At 35.5% G+C, this 25,507-nt stretch overlaps 1 protein-coding gene across 7 annotated transcripts in view; it reads left to right on the top strand.

Annotated features, from left to right (window-relative positions):
* LOC106132050 (autism susceptibility gene 2 protein) overlaps nucleotides 1–25,507 on the top strand; it is a 60,983-nt gene that overhangs the window by 10,746 nt on the left and 24,730 nt on the right. For 5 of the 7 annotated variants that reach the window (XM_060947125.1, XM_060947122.1, XM_060947126.1 and 2 more), the window contains exons 2-5: nucleotides 3,201–3,323; nucleotides 10,798–10,917; nucleotides 11,497–11,532; nucleotides 12,626–12,652. In XM_060947125.1, the coding sequence (XP_060803108.1) occupies nucleotides 3,201–3,323; nucleotides 10,798–10,917; nucleotides 11,497–11,532; nucleotides 12,626–12,652 (306 nt within the window). The remainder of the gene's footprint in view (nucleotides 1–3,200; nucleotides 3,324–10,797; nucleotides 10,918–11,496; nucleotides 11,533–12,625; nucleotides 12,653–25,507) is intronic. The other 2 variants (XM_060947124.1, XM_060947127.1) reach the window with 2 other exon arrangements.

Raw genomic sequence — 25,507 nt, 5'->3', positions numbered from 1 at the left:
CAGTTAATACTGCAAATCAATACATGGCGCATACTTCGGAGTAAGACAATACATACTTACAAAGAATTTATTTACATCCCGAGAGAAATTTTCGCGATTTTTATACCATATTTTTTACTAATTAAAAATTTAATTATCCCTATTCAAGAATCACCGTAAAAGCATCTATTAACGCTAAAACTTAATGTACTACAGCGCAGGGCAGCGGGAAACAAACTTTTTGACACCCAGTTTGTATAAAATAGTTTGAATGGCCGTCATACCAATGAAGATAGAAGCTCAAATCTGCTCGTATATCACATGTCTTTCTTCCATTATTAGTTGGCTAACAGCATCGATATTTTCTTGTGTTACTGCTATTTTTGGCCGACGTATAATAAAGAACTGTAGTGAGAGAGGAACGGACACGACGAAACTCAAAATACCAACAATATATGGTCGTTTCACTTTGTGCTGCAAGTTCAGAAAAATTAACAAGCTCGGTAAGTCATTTCCTTGAGATGCTTGAGAGCTTCGACGAAAGTTTAATTTAAAGTAAAGTGAAAGTTAAATTTTACTCATCGACATATCGAATTAAAATAAAAATTGCTTTTTACTTTTTTTATTATCAAAAAAAAAATTGTGTTATGAATAAAATTTCAAATAACTGTAACATATTTTGAAAAGTTTATTTGATGTATCTACATAACAGCACGATTTAATAATTATAAGTTGTTAAGAAAGAAATAAAATGTTTTAATAGAGCGAGTTGCTATTAAGCGTGAAAATTAGCCCAAAGTGCCGGAATCACTTTTTATGATGCGATCTTACAAGCGACATCTGTCGTTTAGTTCAGTTGTCGTGTCGGTGACGGGGAATATCACATTTAATGGTTATGGTAATGGCCCCCTTCTCATCCCCTTCGGCCCCTACACCCCTCATAACCGCCGGACCTATGATGAGCCGTGGACATTTTTTTATGTATTCATTTAAAAATGTGTCAGTGGGACCCCTTGTTTTGTTACGCACGTCACTCGTTTCACCTATTGTTTTAACTAAGTACTTAATTGGTGGCGTTTAAAATTTGTTTGGACATTTATAGTAATTGCCATGTTATGAGAAATATGACGCCATGAAAAAAATTTTAAACGGCTACAAAAAAGGAGATCTTTGAGTGTACGCTCGGTCCATAGAAATTTGGTTAAAATCTGGTCATAAATGTGGAAGATTTTGTATACGGAAATTGATGTAGGGAGGTTAGGTACCAACTCACGAATCGCCTAGGTAAGACGATTTGTTAATTTAATTTTCAATTATTGAGAAGTATGTTTTAATTTATTTTGTGTTCATTCTAGTAGTATTATGAGGAATGTAAAATGATAATATTTTTATGATGACGTTTAGTTTTCTTTCTTACTAATCAAGCACAATAACTTGTGAGCGATGGTTAGAGACGTTTACAGATTTTTTTATTTGGGTTAGGTAAAAACGTTTCAGTCCCTTTCGAAAAAAATTACAATGTTACAAATAGCAAAGCTTAAAAAAATCGTTGGGAATTATTTTGTTATATACGCAAATAAAGGAAAGGTTTTGTTACCCACGGAGTTAAATTCACTATAATAATATGCCTTTTGTTAGTAGGATATTCGAAAGCGTAGGTATTTTTAACCAGGAAAATACACCCTTTATATGAAATTATAAAAATCAACTTCTCTCATAATTATACAATACGCGCTACTGTCACGTAGTATCCTTCTTTGTTATGTGCGGCACGAGCAAGTTAGATATTTAAATGAAACTCTGGAGCGGAAGAATTAATTACGTTACGGTATTAACTCCGTGCGTATCGCGTTACTGCGATCATAGTGTCAATTACAGAACTCATTTATTATTTATGCCACTTTTGGGAGCCAGTAGGTAAATATCGAATGATTTCGACATATTTCGTTCATGTAAGTTACGTATTTTACGCAAATATGTATGTAAAAATGGAAAGCAACGAATAACGATTTGTTTTTCTGAATCTGAAAATCAGTCATTAATTACTTACCTATAACTACATATAGGTACATAACAACTATTTTAATTACTTGGCTGCGAAGTTAAAGTATTATGTTTGTTCAAATTTCTTGGGCTTCACGTGAATATTTTTATTATTAAGTTTTGAAATTACTTTAGGATTTTTTATCCGGAGTAAAATTGACTAATCGATATTCCTTCGTCGTATTGTACGTCCTATATGTAATAATGATACTAAATATATACGGGACAAATTAAACAGATTGATTTAGCCTCGAATTAAGTTCGAAGCTTGTTTCACGAGATACTAATACGCCGATACTTTATTTTATAATAAACTAGCGACCCGCCCCAGCTTCGCACGGGTGCAAAATTATAAATGTTATTATACATAAAAACCTTCCTCTTGAATCACTCTACCTGTTACAAAAAACGCATCAAAATCCGTTGCGTAATTTTAAAGATTTAAGCATACAGACAAACATACTAAAATAGCGACTTTGTTTTATACTGTGTAGTGATACTTATATCTGTAGATTAATATCTAAGACGCAGGCCAAACAGAAAATTCGTTTCACATCATGCCCTAACCGGGGTTAGAACCCGGGACCTCCGGTGTTACAGACAAGCGCACTACCGCTGCGCGCACTACTGCTGCACCACAGAGGACGTCAAATATATATTTTTAATAGGTATTTTGTAAGAGTAATTAATAAACAGATAAAGTTGTTGAATGTGAATGAAGCGAAGGAAATATGATCGTGGCAAGTGGAAAGAGGTAGTCTCTGCCTACCCCTCCGGGAAAGAGGCGTGATTTTATATATGTATGTATGTATAAAGTTGTTAAGACCGCTTTGCATTGAGAGTTACTAATTCTTAATGCAAAGGTTCTAAACGAGGAGCTAGTTAGGTGGGTACTTAAAATGTTCTCGCGTCTCAAGACTCATGTATAGTCAGCCAAACGGACGAGACTAAGTATGATTAAGTGGAACCATAATATTACCTACTTTGACACGGAAATACTCATTCTGCCCTACAGAATGTCGTCGTTTGACTTGGAGCATACTCCATTTACTGAAATTAAAATTAGACGCCTAGTGCTGAAATTTTGCATAATAAAATATAAAATCATAAAGCCAAAAGTTACTTTTTTTATTGTTATGCTTGTCTTGGCAAATTTTTAAGCTAGATTTTTTTTACAGACTGCTGTTAAATGTGCTTCTTCACCTCGCACCAATGCCCTGTCAACGAAGCCAAGGCTCCCGCTGGCTGCGTTGGCCGCAGACCCTGCTCGAAATCACCCACCAAACAATGTCAACTCTCATGTAAGTCTGACAACAATTTAATTTAGATCAATGCCATTATTACCTACTCTCCCGGCGGTTTACTAACAGAGGATAGAAAAATGTTAAATCATTAAAATTGATTTCGTAGCAATATGATTATAACCGAAAATGTGGGCCACATTTTATGAATTTATTGTTAAAATTGAAAAAATTGAAAATTTATTCATGATCTACAATAGGTAGGTACTTAAATGCTGGTATTTATGCTTTAATATCAGCGAATGACATTGAGCTAGGCAATCAATATTCTCTTATGACCTGTTTGCGGTATGTTCGTCAGTGATCGCCTGTGCACTGGGTGATCTCATACATCAAAAGCAGTCGGGCTAAATCCGTACCTGTCGACCTCTTCCGGGCGCCGCTTTCTCACAAATGCGCAAACTGCCACTCGTCTTGTCAACACAACTCAGTCGCCTCATCTCCAGAGATGGTTTCTATAACAACATGCGTGAAATGCTCACTTGTTTGCTTATCTTCAACAGTTTACCAAACCATTAACCGCTATTGACGCCGAAAGCTAATTCAATCCTTTATTTAAACAGGCAAAAGAGCTCGGTTACACAGCTAATCGTTAAAGCAGTTATTTCTGCAGATTTTCTGGATTATACATACAGTCGACAATCGACATGCACTTGGTCGGTCGTTGAGGGTTTCTATCATTGAACTTAGCATGAAAGAAAAATAAGTTTTAATAATTATGTAATAATAAAAATAAAAAAATATAATAATAGTAAAAAATAGTAATAAATAAAACTATATAATATTATGATAAATAAAATAGGTACATGTGATTTATTTATTTAGAATCATTAAATTGAAAAATTAATTTATTCTCACAAATTTTGTGAAATATGTGGGAATTCAAAATTGGCATCGAGAAATCATTAAACGAGTCGACCAGTACCTCGGTATGGTGCGACGTGGCTACCCAGCCAGGCCGAATTCAAGCTCATATTGGCAGCCATGAAAAGTTTATTTGGTTAACACGTCGCCGCCGGCTGTCGGTCTGCTATCTGCAACGTTTTGGGTTTTAATTGAATATCATGATTATTTAACTGCATGCCGTCCAGCCATTTTCATTCATTCAAATTCGTTTCCGAATGCACATTTCAATTTCCAATATCAATTTGCAAAATGATTTGTTGTGTTCTAAAATATATTCGGATGTTATCGTTCAGTTGAATACTTCTGTTTTCCCAACACAAACGTTCAGCTCAAATAGGTTCACATTTCTTCCAATGCTCGAGAGCACTCTAGGCGGAATGCGAGCAGCAGTTTACCCTCTGTGCTCCCTCGTGCATTTCGACAGTTCGCCGCCGCCAGCCAAGATATGTCGCAATCCCATCCAATTTGCCTCCCGCCGCTCATACTGCTGCTCGAATAAAGCGGAAAATCTTGCTCAGACAACGAAAGGATAAATTATGCCGACTTCAATATTGAATGGTTTGCCATAAAGGCACATGTGTTCAATATTTACTTTCACCTACTTCTTTAAACGGTTTTTATAAAGATATATTAGAACGACCGTAACTGACTTGTTCAGAATTAGTAAGTAATGATTTAATGTTCACTAAAGGAGTACATTACAAATATAAAACAGTACAGTATAAAGGCGTGCTTATCCCTAACTGGGATCTCTTCCAGCCAACTTGACAGTAAGAGGAAATTTATTAGCATTTCTTTATTTGAATTATTATGCGTAAATCTTGCACGACTTTTGTAAGGCATACTTTGTGACGAGCAGATTTTGGTTTTAAAACAATATCAAGCATGTGAAACACGATAATTTGGCACGTGCCGTTGCCTCGAGCCTCTGTGGTGTCAGCTAATAGCTCTTCGCCGATTCAATTTGTTGGCGAATAGAATGTAACCCCCGATGTATCGTACGCGAATACTCGTATTAAGTTACGCCTTGTTTCTCGGCTCGCCCAGTAAAATCGATTCGCACATCTAATATCCTAGCCAATAAGTAAATAATACAATCTCGTTGATCTAGCGGTATCTGCAACGCCTAGCTGAACGTTGCGCCTTTCCACGTACGAGTTATGAGCTGAACATTTGCAGCACGACCGTTCTCCAATCGTTACCCATTATTAAGTTTACATTTTTCGGACGTACGGAACTATTTACTACTATCACTATTTACTACGGAATATTTTTCTTCGCTCACTGCTTACCCTGAAATTTCAACTACATTCCTCTTTGGTAATCTGTTTACTCTTGTGGTTAGTTCCAGCTATTTCTTTTACTTAATAAAGTTTCTCGGATTTTAATTATTAGATACACAAGGTTGTTAACACAATATTGTTAATACTTCTTCAGAGGCACGCCGACATTCTTTACATTTATGTTTTCTTTAGAAAACTAGCGAATCGTCACAGACTCGATACCGCCAAATAGATTTTTATTCTCCAGATCGGCCGATATTGCTGTTTGGCTCTGGCACGTTCTCCTTCTTTATCTTGAGAGTAAGAAGGTCGGATCTCTTAATATTACAATGCTTTGCACACCTTTATTTGCCCTGTGTTATTTTTTTTAATTTACTAATAAAGTATGTTTCTTTTTTTTATATACATTTTTTAAACGTTAGGTTACTTGTTTATTACAGATATAATATATGGTATTCCTTTACGCATAAGGAATATTATATAGTTGAAAGTAAATAAATAATGGGCACAAGCTAAGCTAAGCTTCAACCCCTAAATCGAAATCTAAAGCATGCCAAGCCGCACGTTAAGCACCGCTAACATTTCATCTTTAGCTTTGTACCCACTGCAGAAAAGAGAATACAAACGGGACTGCGCTATGTTGAAATTACGCTTATTCGTCCAGATCCTGACTGTCAATTTTTATTTTAAAATAAAAAAGTATACCGGTTTATCATGAATTTATCATAAAGTCAAATGAATTACTATTTGTAAATACTCGTTTTAAATTTAAATTGATTTATTGATAAATGATGTCTTCAACTCTTCATCGAGTTTTAATTGAAATTTCGACAGCGATTCCCAATTAATTCGACATTTCTCTTTGTTCAGAAATGTAAACGCGAAATCCAATAATATTTATGATTCACGTAAATGTGGTCTCTTTAAATATTATGTGTACAGAAATGAATATTAAAAATATTGACCTGTGAGGTGTGTTTTTAACAATTTGTATTTTGCAATGTCTAACATGTTTTATCGAACAGTATTTATCGAACTTTTATTTAGTCAGGGAATTGTATTTCTTCCCGTAGATTGAAAACTTTATTTTCGTACTTTAGCATCAGAATCTATCGGCAATAATTATAAGATTCACTAACAAAAGTTTTTTTTTTATAAATAAACGTGCAATTTCTAGTATGAATGATAACCACAAATTGGTATCTAACCTCGTAATCCTTGTTGGGAAATTGGTTAAGTCAAAAGTTGTTTGTAATGTCATTATTTACTTCACGTACTGTGCAGGCAATAACTATGCAGTCTGCATGTAAAGTCGAGATCGTGACAATGCCACTTATAGTATGAAAGGCTTGTGCCACATAGTTGTATCTCACAAAAAAAATTTACATATAAAATTTGTTTTAGTTAAAAAAGAATACCCGTTTTTAAAACTTTAACATTTTGTCACAAAAGGAGGTAACTTTCGTTTCATGACATGATTAAATCCGTCTGATTCTTCTTTGTCAATTTTTCTAAGTAAAATCGATGAACATCAAATGCAAAATGATTGTTTTAATGTTAAATTTATCACTTTAAAGATGTTCAGACAAAATAACTATGCATGCATAACTGATACATATCAAGGGTCTCTGTGGAGCAGCGGTAGTACGCTTCTCTTCTGTGACACGGGAGCTCCCGGGTTCGAATCCCGGCCAGGGTATGATAAGAAACTAACTTTCTCTGATTGTCCAGGGTCTTTGATGTTTATTTGTATATAAGTATTTATTATAAAACATAGTATCGTAAAGTTAGTATCTCGTAACACAAGTCTCGAGACTCTCAATCTGTGTAATTTCATTTTATTTTATCATCTTAAGTGGATTGTAAATTTAAGCTTTGAAGTATTTATCTTGCTAGAATAAGATCAACATTAAAATTTAAATGAATTCATTCTATGGAACTGCCTTTAATCTTCATACACTTATAAAATAGCAAATGAAAGAAGGCAAACGCTACCAATTAGTAATCGAACTGTGATGGACACGATGCAGTGGATATGCTAATTAAATCACAATTCCGTTCGTTCAGCTTTCCGCACCATATTAATCCGAGAGCGATCTGTCGTGAAATTCCATTTGGAAGTGCCGAGCAAACGCCGCTACTACTGGATATTCTTGTTCCTATTTGATTCAGCCGGTGTGATAACGCGTGAAACTAGTTATAAGACAATCATCTCGACGTCATGTAATACTGGCGAAAGAAACATGCATAGCTTATTTAATAAATATCATACAAATCTTAAAATAATTTTATAATTTTCTGACTATATGAAAGCTATTAATGTTTATTTATAGTCTATCGATTAGTGGTTAGTATTAAACACATTATAAAAACTGTAATTAACGTTACAAACGAAGCCCGTTAACTGATTGTTAAACAGCGCATAGTAATTAGAACAAGGCTTTGGCACTGTCGACAACTTCCACCAGGGGAGTAGCGTGCCTTGACATAAATATATTATGCAATGCGCCACTTAACGACACCACAACCACACCCTGCCACCTTGCAGTCGCTCGCATCTTGTAGCGCCGATCTACGACTCCCGCCACTAATGATACTGATAAATTATCTCAAACATTACGCCACTTATCTCTTGCTTTAAAATTTATTATAGCCTGTTGTAAATAAAGCTATAGAAACACTAAATCTGTAACACAAACGCTGGATATACCAGTTTGTATACGTGCTATCGGTCTTCCGTGGCAATTAAGGTACGGAATATGCTGAAGTATATTTTCTATTAATAAAATAAGAGTATTATACCCTCTCCTCTTTTCGTGCCGGCTGCTCTCTTTTTTGGGTGCCTAATCTTCAATCGGAGTCCACCTTTGATTACGATCCAAATTTAAGATGATCAGGAAATTTAATCTTTGATGGTGCTGTGTTCTACTATTTGTTTCTTGATGAAGACTGATGGCACTGAATTTAAGTACATGGCAACATAATATAATACATATGTACCGAATGTTCATGAAAAATGTAATTGAATGATTTATCTGGTTTGTCACGTTTTACCGCCATATGGACTTCTCATGAATAAGTAATGTTTAGCCACGGTCGTTGTTTCAATTAGAGGTTGTGTCGCCGGCAGGGCACGACTGAGCCCCGGCGTCGTCGACCGCACACCAACCAACCCACTATTGTCATAAAGAAGCCATTCACTGCCTTCAAACATTTTACCGTCACATGCTCACACCAATTTATAGAAAATGATCATTGTTTCTGGTCTATCGTAAACCATACCAACGGTTTAGCAGGATTGTATTGCATAACCTTCAGTGAATGGAACTTATTATTTATAGGTATTGCACAGTTATTTGTATGCGTGTAGTTTTGTATTGACAAGGCAAAAATAGAGAAATTTACATACATGGATTCTATTTCTAGGTAACACGAATAAAAAGAAGCGAATTCTATGTATATGCTGGGTTTTGTTTTTTTAAAGACAGAAATGTTGAAAAATATCCTAGTCTTTTCAAGTTTTTGCCAGAGGTGATAATTTTTTAAGGATAGGTAATTACGCCATCTCCCTAATACGTTCTATAGCTTTTTGTCTAACAAAGCTCATTAGCAAGCGTTTCGTACTTAAGCAAGAAAGTTGCATGAAAGTCCATTATAATTGGGGCGAACTGTAATGAGGGAAAGTAATTATGTGGCAACACCCTGTGTTACAACCCCAGACTACAAACCGACCGGGATTAGAAGGACCGTGCTCGCCTACGCGGGATGGATTAAATTGATATGTGCGACTCTACACGACTCGTTTATCTATGTAAAGGGTCGGGAAGCAATCCCTTTTATTAGATTTGGGGACATAATCGTGCATGCATGTCTTATTGTTGTACGTTAAAGAGAAGGGATATTGACTCTTCAACGATCAGTTATGTGAGTATAATAGGTTTTCACAACAATTTTTTGTATCTTATAATGGATCAAACTTAATAATACTGAATAGAAAAGGTTTTTTCTTTGCGTTATTGTACTATTATGGTATTTATTAACTCTCTGATATTTATATAAGAAGAGTGTTTTTCTACTCTAATTGTTGTCCTTATTTCTGCAATATTGACTGCTATTATTGCAGAAATAAGGTAAACAATTAGAGAGACAACATACAAAATTTTACGTAGTTCAGAAACCTGTTCTTAAAAAATAAATTGGTTCTCCAATTGTGCCGTGTGGTTCCCGGCACCAATACAAAAAAAAGAATAGGACCACTCCACCTCTATCCCATGGATGTCGTAAAAGGCGACTAATGGTTAGGCTTACAAACTTCGGATTCTTTTTTAGGCGATGAGCTTGCAACCTGTTACTATTTGAATCTATCATTAAGCCAAATAGCTGAACGTGGCCAGATTCAGTCTTTTCAAGACTGTTGGCTCTGTCAACCCCGCAAGGGATATAGACGTGACTGTATGTATGTATGTATGTTCTCCAATCGGCCGCTAGTAATGGCCTGCCGCTTGTAGCCTGTTGGCTCTATCTACCCCATAAGGGATGAAGACGTGATTATATGAATGTATGTCAGTCATAAAGAGCCATAAAATTATTCGAATGGAAACTTACTAAAACCATTTGCATTAATGAATATCATAAAAATTATAATAAGAAACCACCGACAGTAACGGTCCTTACCTCCTGTCGATGGGCTTCCTTCTATAATATTTTAAAATATATATTTGAAAATGTTGTAAGAAAGAAGTAAGTAGAATAAAAGAAATAATAAGAAAACTATTATGTTATCTCATAAAAGATAAAACATGAATCTGGTATAATTCAATTTTATTAACCATAAACATGACTGCCAAATCAAATTGGATGCGAACTTTTCTCAAGTAATAATAGCGTGGAAGTTCATTGAGCGAGGCGGTCGGGGAGTTATCCATTTACAGAGAAGTTATACTCGTTTTATTTTCTTTTAGCGTCGACGAGCGCGCTTGTCGCTGAGCATCAGTCGCTTCCCCTGCTTGAGCGCCTTTCGAACCCTACCGTAAAATAGACGCGAAATGTGATAAATGGAAAACTCTTTTTACCGTCGGACCTCCTTTGGCCCATTACGTTGTAGGTTGTCCTCTTCGTACACCGCCCTCTCTCGTCCTTTTACTATTTTTTTATTGCTTGTTTCCTTACCGCTCTAATCTTTTATTTTATTTTTCTTCACTTTCACTATACGCAACAAAACTTAGTACGTATTGCGAAGTTCAATAACATTTTAAAATTATATGCCAACTTAACGTTTTTTGTAGGGTATTACGCTGCTTCAGGACGCCGGTACGTCCGATGACAGTGGACGGGCTTCAGAACGACTCACGGGCAGTTCAGTCGCACCTCGCGACCCTGACTCCTCGCGAGATCGACTTAGTGACGTAAGTATTACATAGCATTATATTCAAGTTGCGTGTCACTTATCTATAGCACATCAAATTGTGATTTGTTGAAATTCAAAATACTATACGATCAGCTCGACTCAAACCTCACCGGATGCCATTTAAATAAATTAAAAATAACTTGTATACGAAAATCACAAATCAAAATATTTTGTTTTCGCACTCCGCTAAAAGTTTGTGACTGGCTGTAAATTTTACTATCTAGATAAAGCTAAACACTGAAGTGCATGAGCAAAATTACCTCACTCAATGTCGTGTTTGCATTTACTGTTTGATTGTAAAACGAAACTCTTATTCTATTTTGTTGCTATTTAATCCCGTCTCACCTGCTACGTAAATTACGTTTTATTTATTGTTTTGTGGGTAAGCTCAAATGCTGCAATTTGTGTACATTATACAAAGTATATATAATATATGTATTATACAAAGTACCATTTCATTGCGGACTACAAATAGCACTGCAATCTGTTACGGAATCGAGGGCGAGACGGGATAGACTTCACCGCCCCTAGTCATTCCAGTCCACTCACATGTTCGCTTTCTCTCTCCTGCCTACAGGCCAGTAGCCGCTGTAGTTCCGGAAAAGGCTATATCGTAAGTATACTCATTTTGTATTCGTCTGATTTCTTTATATCCTGCATGGTGACTTCTCCCATAAAAAATATTTTTAAAAACATGGCACATAATTTTGTTTATTAAATATTTAGTGCATTTTAACTCGAAGACGGCATTGCGGGATACGTTATGTAGCTCGTAATAGGCTGGCTATAACAGCCATAATTTTCGATTACCGTTTGCAAATTTACTCTGATCACGCAACACACATAGTCCCCTGTTCGATATTCGGCGCGTATCGCAGCTAAATCACGAGATTTGTCGAGGCGGTGCCGCACCGTACTACATAACATTACCTGCTCCCGCCTTATACTTCATGTTCTGTATTTATTTGAAATTGTAATATCTCAGCCTGATCCTGTTGTTTCCCTCGGCGCGAACTTGCCTCGTAAATATCACCTAACGTATTCGTCGATTTATGATACGATGATAGTCTCCTTTTCCCACATGAATAGAAATTTTATTTGCATTATGATGTTCGTCAAATTATACTTTACCTAATTCAAGCAAACGTAAACAAAAAAAAACTAAAATTAATTTTTGAATCGGTGTTTTCTATATCTATTTAAAAACATGTATGATTGCAGTACTATTGATAAAATATTAACCGATTACATTTTATATTCATAGAAAACAATTAGATTTAAAAGAAAATAGTTATAATAAGTAATGAGAGGTGAAGTGTCATTTGCTTCTTTAGTATATTAGTTACAAAAGAAGCTACATCCAACAAACTGCAGTGTTTGTAGTACAGCTTTTTCCTCATTAACAGCAGCGATTATCCATAATTATATATATTATTAACATATTAACGGTATTTCTAAGTTTACGTGAGAAAATAGTTCATAAGGAAACCATTATCTATGCTGTCTTTATTCGCATAGTATTATATGGGCTTGATTATACTAAAATCAAAATTGTTGAGTGTGTGTGATCAATAACGTGAATTTCCCCTTAAAGAGTCCATTGCATGCTATCCAATATCTTTACCCACAAGATTGTGTTTTTAATATGTGCATTCGAAAATGTTTGCTTGTTATTATTGTTAATAAGAAACTTTCTCTTCTTGCAGTGTGATAGTGAAGGCGACGACGATAAGGCAAGTGATTTTATATTAATTTCTGTTCTCGAATTGCAGCATTTACTGACCAATAGCCATTATCTATATAGTACCCTGTTACGGGATTATATTATTGAACTTTCTTATTTTAACTTGCTCGAGTTGAAACTTGTTCATGTTTTCCTTTGAATAGTTAAATGCGGGTAATACGAGTACAAGCGCATTGGGTTCCTAATATTAGTGATGTACGATGCATAAATTAATTAAATCAGTCTCCAACTCCTTGACTCCAACTCTGAGAAAACTTTGGAAAAGTTGAAATAGAGCGTTCGAAATAAATGTCTGTGTAATGTAAGTGGGGAAGTTGCTCGTTCCCGGTTTATTGCCGACGACGGGCTCGCTGCAGTGATTAATCTTGCGAAGCGAGACTCTGTCCTCTACACCTGTTTACAAATTGTTTAGTTAGTCAGTTGGCCTACTCACTAATTAGATTGTTTCCATTATAGTAGTCGAACTTTTCAAACATCCATTAACGGAAACGATTTATGAGCTTGGTCATATATTATGATTTTTTCTATGGGATTCTCTGGGTTCACTGGTTAAATCTCTTCCAGATATCTCTTGAGAAAAAAGCAAAAGGCTATATAAAAAATTATTAGTTTTTTCAAAAACTACAAATAACATAGGATCAATACCTAAATAATATTTTAAGTATTGATCGTATTATAACCTAAATTATTTCTACTATTATATCGTTACATAAAATATAGTTAAATTTAACTATAGGTACGTATTTTGGACCTTAACTACCTCGTCAACAAGTAGTAAAATACGAGTGGAAAACTGGCACAGTTGGAGCTTGAAGCGCTCTCGCGCATGGTGCAAAGGCCGCTGATTACGCGCCGTCGCTCTGTTCCATAATTACTAGATTGGCGCAGTCTGGAAGTGCCCATAATTAAATACATTACACCACCTTTGCCGCTGCTGGCTGCAGCACTGGCGGCGGCGAATCTATTAAATTAAATATCTTAAGGCAGTTTGGAGTAGAGACTTAACTGTTTCATGATTGTATAAATTAAACTTTGAATAAAGCAATAACATTAAGTTTAACGTATTAGATTTAAATCGGGGCTTGGTTCTTGTCAGGGCATACGAATAAATATATTTGGATGGAATTTAGTGTGTATATTAATTTTCGGAGCAAGACATAAATAATCTGAATCATCAATAATTTAAATATTTTTTGAAAGATTTTGACGCTCGCGCAGACGTCTTTTGACCTCTTCACACTATGATGTAGTCGTGTAATTGGAATTGAACCCAAGACCCAGTCGTCGAAGCTGCGATAAAGACTAGATTATGTTTGTCTAATTTTTATACAAAATACTAGCTAAAAGCATTATTTAACAAGTGGAGACAAACATAATGCTATTTAGGTTAATGATCTAAATAAGAAAGCTACTTTACAAATCTGCTAGTTCTCACTGTTGATTTATTAACACTCAAAGGAAAACGAAGAATGACCTGTTCGAATTAAAAAGGCCTGAAGCTAAAAGCAAACTTAAGTACAATCAGCAGCAGCAGTCGTGCAAATCCGAAAGCTTTAAAGACTGATAGCATTGTTCAGAGGCGGCCGCAACCCGAGCTCGTCCACGTTCCCCTAATCTAATTATCTGGCCGCTTCGCTGCCGACTCCGCTGCGTCCGAAACACCCCACCCTCTCTCAATTCCCCCACTGAAAGAACATTTAAGTATGAAAGTGTTTTATTAAGCAATCCATCCTGTTACGCTCAAAGGAATAGCTATTTTAAACACGTCAATGAAAATTTTCATACGCGCGTTTAATTTAAAATTTAATTTCATACTTTTTGCACATTGCCGACTTTTTTCTTCAATCTTAATTGTAATAGAGATGCATTCGTATGTGTGTTAAATGACTTACATTTAACATACATACGCAAAAGTACGTAATTTTTTGTAACTTGAGTACGCCCGAGGCCTCGCCCACTTATATTTTCTTTAATGTATTTCGTAACAACCTTAATGAAATTTGTAAATTTCGTTTATTAAATCATGGGTAGCAATTAGTAAAACAATCACACATTAGTTTTGATGTTCTTTATTATTACAGGCGTAAGTCTATAAGTTCTAGGCATAACAATATTTAACAAACAGTTTCCCTGCTAAACGTATTAATCGAATTATGAATTCGAGAGATACGATAATGCCGATAAATGGATATCTGAAGAGGAAATCAGTCTCGGCTTCACAACTGTGCCCGTAGTAGATTGATTAAATTATCTCCAGATACTAAGCGCTAAGTAAAACGCTAAGAGCGAATACATGAGCGGAGCGAGCATGTTCACGGTAGCGTTCTCCCTAACAGATGTTACTCAACTATATTCCTCTCACTGCCACGCCACTAACTCGATCCTATTCCACTTGGGCTATTTGCTCTCCGGGTTCAATTATACCTCCACTTTGATATGCAAATCCAGTCGCTTTTGGCTAATTACGTAGACGCTTCTGTAGCGCCGCTTCTGACAACGTCAACTTGCACTGGTTCACATTGATTTCTCTTGCCCCCAAGTAAACCTTTATGTACAATTTTATATTTATTTTATTAATTAGTGTTTTATTGATAAATAAACCGGACAAATACGACTCGGACTCGCCCACGAATGGATTATTATTTTTTATATTCACGTTTCTACCTGTTTATTAAAATCGACCAAAAAATTGCTTCAACATTTTTTTCATTAGTTTTGTGAAAACGCCCCTTAAATAATAACTTTGTTGTTATTTCATTGAAGGTACAAGTAAATATTCTGTGATTTTTTAAATTTTTTGTTACCGTTTTTTATATTAAGCAAAAAAAAAATCACGTTTATTGTATGAGGACTCCCTTGATATTATTATTTTTTTAACATGTTAATTTATAATATTATAAATGCGACAGTTTGTCTGTCTAGAGCTTTGCGTAAGATAATAGCGGTAGTTCAAGACTTAAATAAATAAGTAAGCATCGAAAAGACAGTATTCTATAAATAATCTTTATGCATCAAAATTATAGGCAGCATAATAATGCAACTCTAGGTTTATGTGTTACAAATTGATATTGTTGCCTAAAAGAAGAAGTGGTTATGCATAGTTGAGCACGAATCTCGACAAACTCTACCGAGGGGTAAACTGTTATTAGCTTAGTAGTAACGGGAGTCAGCAACTGGCGAAGCGAACCTCCGAGAGTTCACTAAGTTTAAGCTTACGGCAACCATTCGGAATACAACAAATTTTATGCTTATATTCGCAGCACTACGATTATCTGTTTTCTTTTTAATTTAACTTTATAAAAAACACTTATCAGATTTTTGTTTACAATGAAACTAGGAATTTATATAACTGTTAATTTAACACGCTTATTGTTGTGTATTGTTCAACTCATTGATATGAGTAAATTCGGCTCGGGTAAATTCCCATCATCATTCATCAGGTGAGCATATCACTTCTGGTCGATTAGAGCGGGTGGCGACCTGGGCGGTAGGCGCGCAATCTGTGTACCTACCTCCAGCCAGCGTTTGAAGGTATGAGGCGAGGGGTCTTCTGAGCACATTAATAAGCTCATGAATACTGATCGGTTTACATCCCATTTTAGGGCCAAATTTATATCTCTTTTATATTTAAAACTGTTAAGTTTTTGTATCTAAACATAAGAAAAATATCATGAAAGTTGTACGTTTTTTAGGGCAATTTGATTTCGTATTTTACTGAGTAAGAACTGCGTCTATTTTACATCCGCTTTTAATAGTATACCAAAGTTGCATATTTCAACAAGTTAATCTGGGATAGCAATTTATCTACCTGCCGGAATTTAGGAGAGAAAAATTGCGCTCGTCGTATTATCTGAAGTTGCAATAACGGGCGCCTCTTGGCAGGATTTACCTTACGCAAACCTGCCTCGGTTAATTGAAAGAGCTTCTTTCGTTTGGTGTAATATTTTATGGCACGAAGTCGGCCACAGTAGGACTAGCATTCTATCCCCTTTTAACACATGTCAACTTACCGTAGCATCCTCCTTCCCGACAGTCGCTTACGACTCTTTATAGAACTCGTTTAAGAAGCAACAAGAAAATAATTTAATCTACTCCACGGAATCGGAATATAAATTTGTTTTCAACATTATCTTAATCGCTACTTCTATTTTATCATCTTTCAGTATTTGCTCATTTCTCAGAATAAATTCTTTTTACTCTCATTTCCTTTGAACAAAAAATGGCTTCTAGAAAATCCAATCAACTATTGCGAATAAACCTTTTTTTTTGTGGTTTTATTACATTTCTTTTGCGATCCAGTTTAGTGAATTATTAAATAAAATTATACTTGTGTGTGTATACCAAGCCGTATACATACATAAAATTATGACGATTATGTAACATTTATGGTAAAGAGTTTAAAGCTCTTGTAATAATTAGTGTAAAATTCGTCGCGTCGAGTGTAGCTTTACGAGTACCGCAATAAATTTTCCGCGCCCACGACGTTGTGGCACGCGAGATAAGGGTCACCGCAACACATTAACTACAACAATGTCACTGTTCCACTGATCAACTATATGAAACCTCACATAGCCCGGGATACGACACGCTTTATGACTTCACTCACCTCACAACACCTACAACTCGTAACTGCCACTTAAATCCAACCACACAAATGTGCAAATTGCCCTAACAGTGTGTAGGTCACTAACCATAGTGAAAACATTACATTGAACACTGTATGTTTGTTTATGTATTTTTTTTTTTACTCTTTATATAGCTGGATTATGTTTTAATATTTTTGTCGTTATAATAGGCGCCTATGGTAGAGGCTTATTACTTGGTATTCTTATAGGCGATGGTCTAGCAACCCGTCACTATTTGAATCTCAATTCTATCATAAGTCTAATAGCTGATCGTGGCCTGTCAGTCTTTCAAGACTGCTGGCTCTGTCTATCCCTACTCTAGTCCCAAGCCTAAAGCTATACGAAAAAGCAAGTTAAAATATTTATATCCAAGAGAAGTATAATTATAATAAACTACATAACTACGAGATTAACATAATGTTTCTGGAATGTACCACTTTTGTCTTGTAAACGAGCATAAAGTGAAAGAACAAATTGCGAGTTTCCCCAGTATTTTCCTCGCTCGGAAAAATATATGTTTTATTAAAGCTCGGCATTTCCAAGAGCGAGGCAACCCTCCGGGCGGGTGGGGGGCTGGGATAGGGATGGGGTAGCCGCGCGCCAGTGTATAACAGACAGTAGAGGGATATAAAACATATTTACGCGCCTATAAAGTACTCTCGTACGCTCGCTCTCCACCATTTTCTTTTGTTCCTTGCTCGCAGCCAATGATAATGCTTTCTCCCGTTCGGTTAAACTTATTTCTCTACCGTCTTATCTGGCTTTTCTTCGACACTTTTATTTATAACCAAAGTGGAATATAACAACATGAAATAAACGATTACACTCTGTAATCTTTTGAAATAGAAACATTTTTATCTTTTGTCAGTTTGTCAATTTTGTTTGTTGTTTGTGTGTTATATTTTTTCTTTACATTTCCAGAATGTAATATTGCCAATTTGACTTATGCTCGGAGCTGCCCTGCCGTAGGAATAATAAAAGTAGCCTATTTTTCTCCAGAAGCAACGTTGAAGTAATGTTTTTAAATTATATATATGTATGTATATAATTTATTATTTGATTCTATATCTGTGAATAAAAAAGACACGTAAGATAACGATATTTTGTATTGATTTATTAGTAGATAATTATAACAATTATAAAAATAATTCGCGTAAGCATGTTAAAAAGAGATATACGTATTTGTTATATGTTTTTAATGAACGATTAAAAACTTGATCTTGTGGATTCAACCAGAAACTGAGCACCCTTAATTCTATTTGGAATAAGAACGGAAGCTAGAGCGTTAACAACTAAGTGAGGAGCGTCTTAATCTTGCGCGACAGTAACAGTACGTATCTGAGCAGAAACCCCTTGCGTAGGTGAGAGGGTGTAATAACGAGACCCCCTCGGCCCGTCGTCTTCACCCGCAGGCAGTTCGTTCACAAAGTTCTTCGGAGATTCGTATTACTCTGTCGTCTGCTCTTACCACCTTGACTTGGAATAATATGTGCCATTTAGTTTAGCCACAAACAAAATATTAATAGAGTAAATTTTTAAACCGATAACCCTAAATATAAAATCTTATTTTCACTTATACCTTCGGCATAAACTTGCAAAATTCTGCCGCTTTTCCGGATATGACACCAACGTTGTGAAAGCTAAAAACATTGTTGCCACTTTCGGAGCACGTATAGGACAAAGCATCATCGTCAAAGGGCCGTAATTATCCGGAGGCAGGCGAGTGTTAGCACTCGACGCTCGAGGTCGAGATATCTCTCGACGGATCAGCAGCTCACTCGGGATGCACTCTGCGATTCCGTTTGTCACTGCAATGCACAGTGCGCTCGGCTGCGGTCCGAGCTCTCGCTCTGATAAACGCATGTCAACGCGGCTTGAATACGTAGCGCGTTTAACCATTGTGTTGCCTACAGGCTTCTGTATAAAAAGCTTGATACTTCAATAAATGACACGGCGCCATGTAGACAATTTAGCTAATACATCGTACAGTACGCTTAAAAATAAATTTCATATATAGCCCACGTGACCACATCTGGTTGTAGAGGTCGATAATAGATAATGAGGAAAAAATACATGTGCTTATGACTTATCCGGAGGCAGGCGAGTGTCTCCCAGCTCATAAGCTGGGAGAGAGGCTAGCTGAAATCTAGGAATTATCTAAACAACTCAGTCTCTAAACCTCTAAAGAAACCCGATATTCTGCTGCACATGCTGATGATGAACTAATTTGATTCAGACATGTGCCATAATTATAGGACCTACATTAGTGGTATTATTCAAAACAAATCACGCAGGGCGGGTGGGTTATATAACTCGGTATGTAGATAAGGGTACTCGGCTATTTGCACATCGTATGCGCGACCCAGGCCGGCCGTTCGGCCGTAATTAGCCGTCCGCAAAGTTCACAGGAATGCTACACGAACACCGCACGATCCCACCGATACACATACCATACATAATTTATACAAGTTCCAACGAACCTGTGGGCTTTGTTCATTTTGTTTCATTCTTTTAAGTAGCGTTTTCATGTGGAATACATGCCTACTTTTTTGTGAGGATAGATGATAAAATATGAGTGAGCAAACATAACTTTCACATTAGATTGTACATTTTAATACATACATACATAAAATCACGCCTCTTTCCCGGAGGGGTAGGCAGAGGCTACCTCTTTCCACTTGCCACGATCTCTGCATACTTCCTTCGCTTCATCCACATTCATAACTCTCTTCATGCAAGCTCGGCGGTTTCGGGTACTTTTGACCTGACCCTTTACAATTTAAATTTACACAAATATGTACTTTCAATGTAAATAAAAACATCTAGGCTTGTAATGCATCCAGGTTACATTAAAAAGCAACACCTTTATCCGTGAAAAGTGTAAGTGCAAAGTTGTTGACCGGCGTGCCGTCCCTCGCTGATTACTTCTCGACTTCCGATTGCCTCTTTCTTAGTTTCGATTGCCCCAAGTATCACTACACGTTTTCCTATTAGCAGGAAGGTTTTATTCACTCTTCTTTTGTACTCGAAAATAAGGGTTTGGTTTCTAGTGGGTTTTGTTAACTCTATTTTGCTTATTTATATTACTAACACATCTCTGTTGGTTTTTGTGAAAAAATGCTATTTTATAATGCTATTTTTCTTTTCCCAATAAATCTAATATATACAAAAAAAAATCTCATATATTTATCTCCAAATTCTCTTAAGGTACATAGAATATATTTAATGTTCTTACTTAAATTTCTTTATATTAGATGTTGTTTTGTAAAAAAAAATTGAAAACATGCGATGACATCCTGATAAAAAGTACACAAATCCGCCAGTTCATGACTGCCGCCGTTCCACCACCATTAATATTTCGTTAACTTCGCGACAACAGCCAATTTATAATATTCCGTCTGGAGTTAAATTTCAAGGGATTATTATAAAGTAATCTAAGTTAGACGACCCGTAGAGAGATGAGGGGGCTGACAGGTGTTCAAATATACGGAACCGCTTTACTCACACTGCTTTAGAGATTCACCCCATTACAAGCAAGATGAAGTCGCTCAGGCGTGCGGCTGCAGCTCTCTGAACTCTGCCATTAATTGCTCGTTGCGATGTGGGGTGAATACTTCATTCTCTAGACTTCAGATACTTACAAAGCGCTCTGTCAGCACGTACCTACATACTGCAGTTAAGAAAGTTAAGCATTTGTAATCTCTTTTTACTTGGTGTAGCCAAACTACAATCTTATTCACAGTCTTGTGAAGAATCTTTCCACTGTATTATTTGCTGTTCGAAAAGAGATTGTTATTTTAAGACTTTAATATAAGACGTGTTGAATGTCAACATACATACAACAGTCTTATGTAGGCACCATGTCATTTTTATTGCACTTAATTCCTAATTATATTAATTAAAATTCACTTTTAAATTCGACCTGCTCCTGATTTTCTATAGAAATGCAACTTACACTACATTATTTATTACGATACTATCTGTCAGCTCTTGGCGTAAAGGCAACCTCTAACTGTATATCAGCTCATATCGAGCCACTTGCTCCGCCGCGCGTCACTTCACTCCCTGTCATAATAAATAAGTAATTTGTCCGGTAATGGTTGCTAGTGTGCACAAGGTGTATAATTTACTCTTGGTTTCGTCCCATCGATCGACAATTAATATTAATGACCATGATTACTTATGCATTGTGTCTGCGCATAATACAATACCATTTACGACAGCCAACACGATTAATACAAACACTTTTTACTTTGAATAAATACCTGCATCAAATAAATGAATTCATTGAGGTACGTTACGCTGACGAAATGAATTAAAATAAAATTAGTCTACTAAATATGGCCAAATATGACATTTTGTAATTTATTTTGTCATTTGGAAAAAAAAGTAGTTTCCCGTATATATTTATTTATTTAACTTTATTGGACATCTTGATGATCATGTCTTGTGTCAAAAGTAGGTATTTAATTATATGGCTTTTGAAATTGGTCCACATATAAAACAATTCCGGATTATTCAAAACGAATACGCATTGTACATATATAGTTTTTGTCATTCCTTCATATTTAAATTTTTTACAGGCTCTTAGACTTAATTAACATAAGTGTTCCGTGTGCTTCCAGGCAAACAACGCGGTAACAAAAACGGTTACTCTAATTCAATTAGTATTCAAAACGCATAAACAGATTAAAATGAGATTTTAATGGGTATCGGAGTGAGCGGAACCAGTTCTAGAGGCGCAAGCGCCCGTGTTATATTGCCAGTGAACATTCTGTCGGGCTCATTGAGACTTTTTTTCATGTTTATTTTTTACCTCTCTTCTTTTGAGTTGGGATGTATCGCCTATAGTGCAGAATTCTGTGTTATTCTATTATTATTGATTACTATTATTATACATTTACATAATATATGTACATTGACATTATATTTATCTCACATAATCTTAATTTTATCGTATCTTCAATAAAAAATTTAAATTTTCGCTTATATTTTCGAATAATAAAATTCGGTGTTTGTTTTAATTTTGGCAATGTTTCTTTGTCGGCCACCTAAAAAGTACAAGAACCACAAGATCGACAAGAAGAAAAATGTGACCATATTTCTAGTAACCACGGCCTAATGACACATTCCTCACCATCTTATTACTTGCAAAGGAAGAAAAAGGCTTGAATACCTATATATTTTTCCGACTTTATAATGTATATTTTTTTTAAAGTGGCGAAGGAAATATGAATCGAACAATTCTAAATATGATTAAATAATATCTTATGTAATAGCAATTACCATGACCGTTTAGTTTTCTAATTCCGTTTTATAGCCCGCCATGAACCGTATGCGAATAACGTGCACGAAGATAGATCATTATTTTATATGAGCTATAAAGTACGGCACTTCAGCATTCGTTTTGTCAGATTATTCCCCACTTTATGTTCAGGAGATCCGTCAACCACTTTGTTGTTTTAAACTGAATCTCGAAGAGACATTATACATCGCCTCATTGCTTCGTCGCGTTTCGCTTAGATAACCTTTTCTTTTTACATTTGTTGATATTCTATCAATTTATTACGATTCCTTATGCAAACCGCTGTTGTCGCCGCGATGATGCTATGTAGCAAAAGTTTGATTTAAATTAAACTTAATTTTTGTGTTATGTGCTAAAATAAATAGGAGAAAATTTAACTTACATACCTTACAGTTTTAATAACTACACAAAACTATTTTTCAGTGCCCGATAGTAAACTTATTCATGAGATCAAAGTAAAAAATAACATTTCAAAATTATCCCGAAAAAAGTAAGATAGGTACTTAATTGGGTAACTATGCTACATAATATTATTCTTCCATTCATCTGCGTAAGTCACATGTTTTTGATAAATTCATGCATTCATTGAGCAAATTCCGGCAAACGCGTCAATTGCTCAGGTCAAGCGCAATGCCATCTTTATGGAAGTCGTACAAATACAAGGAACTGGCGTAAATCACGCGAGAGTACCTAAGAACGATTAATGAATGACCTAAGTGATACGAAAATGTGACTACAGTTTAAGTTACAAATTAGAATTTAAACAAAATTTAATAACTCGTTAACATATGAGTAATTTTATATTATGAATAAATTAAAAAGCGTTTTTATAAGGCCTCGAACTTTTTGTACTGATTCAAAACTAATGGCGTACAATAAAATTATTATTGAATGAAACTTGTCATTCTTCGTGAAAAAATTGTCACAGATTTAACAGGGAATCTCATAAATGTACCAATTCGTTTGATTACTCGACCAAAAACAAGCTAGCGGGCATTGCGAGAAATGTTGTAATAACGTGAACCAAAGTCGGTGCCCTCAACAAACGCTCAGAAAACAAACTACATTTTTATACGGGAAGCAAACAAAATGAGTTAGCGGTGCCGCTACGTCGTATCCTGTGTATTCCTAGCGAGAGAGCTTGAAAATTCGCTTTAATACCTTTGTTCTACAGCGCTTTACGGCTCTTATGTTGCGCTGAAATATTTTCAGAGCTCAGGTTTACTTCATGTCTGAATATTTTACTCCTCATTTTCATACTCCAGAGAAATATTAACAACTTTTACCCAGATATTTAAGCTGGATTATTGATGCTTTTGGAATTTGTGACATGTTTAATATTAATATCAAATTAAAAAAAAAGGTGGAATTGAGTACATTCTCCTATTTTGAAATGTGTTAAAGTATTTTACTTGGCAATGTTATAAGTTTCTAATTTAACGTAGTTACTATCAAGACAGTATTTTTATAATAATAGTTATTGTTTAATACGAACAGATATTACTTTGTACAACATTTATACTAGCTTGTTAAAAATTTCCAAAAATACCTTTAAATAACTTTAAAAAAAGTTGGAAATAACATTTTCTGAATACTACTTTAGGCTCACGTGCCTTTCAACAAGCAATAAATAAAATAAGGAAGCTAAATCTCATAAATCAAGTCCACTAAGTGTTGAAGGATGGTATGATCGTTTTCATTGTGAAATTAAATAAAATAGGTAGAAACTCCCGGTTGAGTTTATTCATTACTTCCTGCCGCGGGCCGAGTGGGGGTTAGGTGGCCACCCCATACCAGTCGCTTTATGGATATAACCTCGACAAAATACCCCTAAAATTGCACTGTTTTTATTACGTTTTCTCTTTATCTCTTTCAGTTTGTTCCTGGTTATTATTTTATTAGCCAACATAATCGCCCATAAAATCTATTGTGAACACTATTTATTAGAAGTATGATTGACACAAAAAGCATCATTCAAACTTTGGTTTGTTAAATTTAATATAGGTAGGTAGTATTTATGTTCCGTTTCCTATTGAACTTTTAAGTCAATCAAACATTTAAACTGTGAATCTGCAGAGCTAATGTGAAATACATACGATGGAGATAAATATAAAGTGCCGGTAGTCGCGACGGTGGCGATGGCGGCGGCGGCGCGGTGGCCCTGCACCGCCCGTCTGAGCTTATAATTAGTTACAAACCAAGTTATTGAGACGTGCTTAGCTTTCTATAGGACGCAAAATAATTGTATAAGTAAACTTTTACGTTGCTTAAAGTAAACAAATTACTATAACAGTATTTGAGATTTTCAAGAAATCAAACCGTATACCGTTTCATATTCGCAATTTTTAATTAAATCATTTTTTGCTTTAATCATTTATTCGTTTAGTAATAGGTAGATGATAAATCAAAATGTATTGTCCAAAACAAAAAAAAATCGTTGTTTAGATTCAAAAAAGTTACCAAGAGCGATAAAACAAAGCGGCTGGCAAACGACCAACTCGCGCAATACTCTGCAACACGAGTGGATGAGCGCGCTATGTGCAGTCTGCAGGCATCTGCTGGTTGCGATGCGACGCGATTTCGTGTCGCCTCCCATTTCTCTCTCGGAACGCCGTGCTTAGCGCAGATTCGCACGGATACATTTTAAATGGAGCCGTCAGATCGCAATTACACTCCCTTTGAACGCCCGGAATGCGTTATGTATGACATTCAATTCAATTTGCCGCACAAAGCTCACGTCGAAATTCTCCCATCTCTTTGACAGAATCCTCTTATGCAATAAAGCTTTGTTGGCGTAATAGTTTCAAGTTACTAAACAAATATTAAGTTGTGTAACTTAATATTAATGTTATTAAGTATACATTAAAATCGTAATTTTTTTTAACTATGTGACATAATTACATTTCCACAATAA

This window comes from Amyelois transitella, chromosome 13, assembly GCF_032362555.1.
Source record: "Amyelois transitella isolate CPQ chromosome 13, ilAmyTran1.1, whole genome shotgun sequence".
Taxonomy (NCBI): domain Eukaryota; kingdom Metazoa; phylum Arthropoda; class Insecta; order Lepidoptera; family Pyralidae; genus Amyelois; species Amyelois transitella.
The sequence above is the reverse complement of the archived record's forward strand: the minus strand, read 5'-3'. Positions and strand labels throughout refer to the sequence as shown.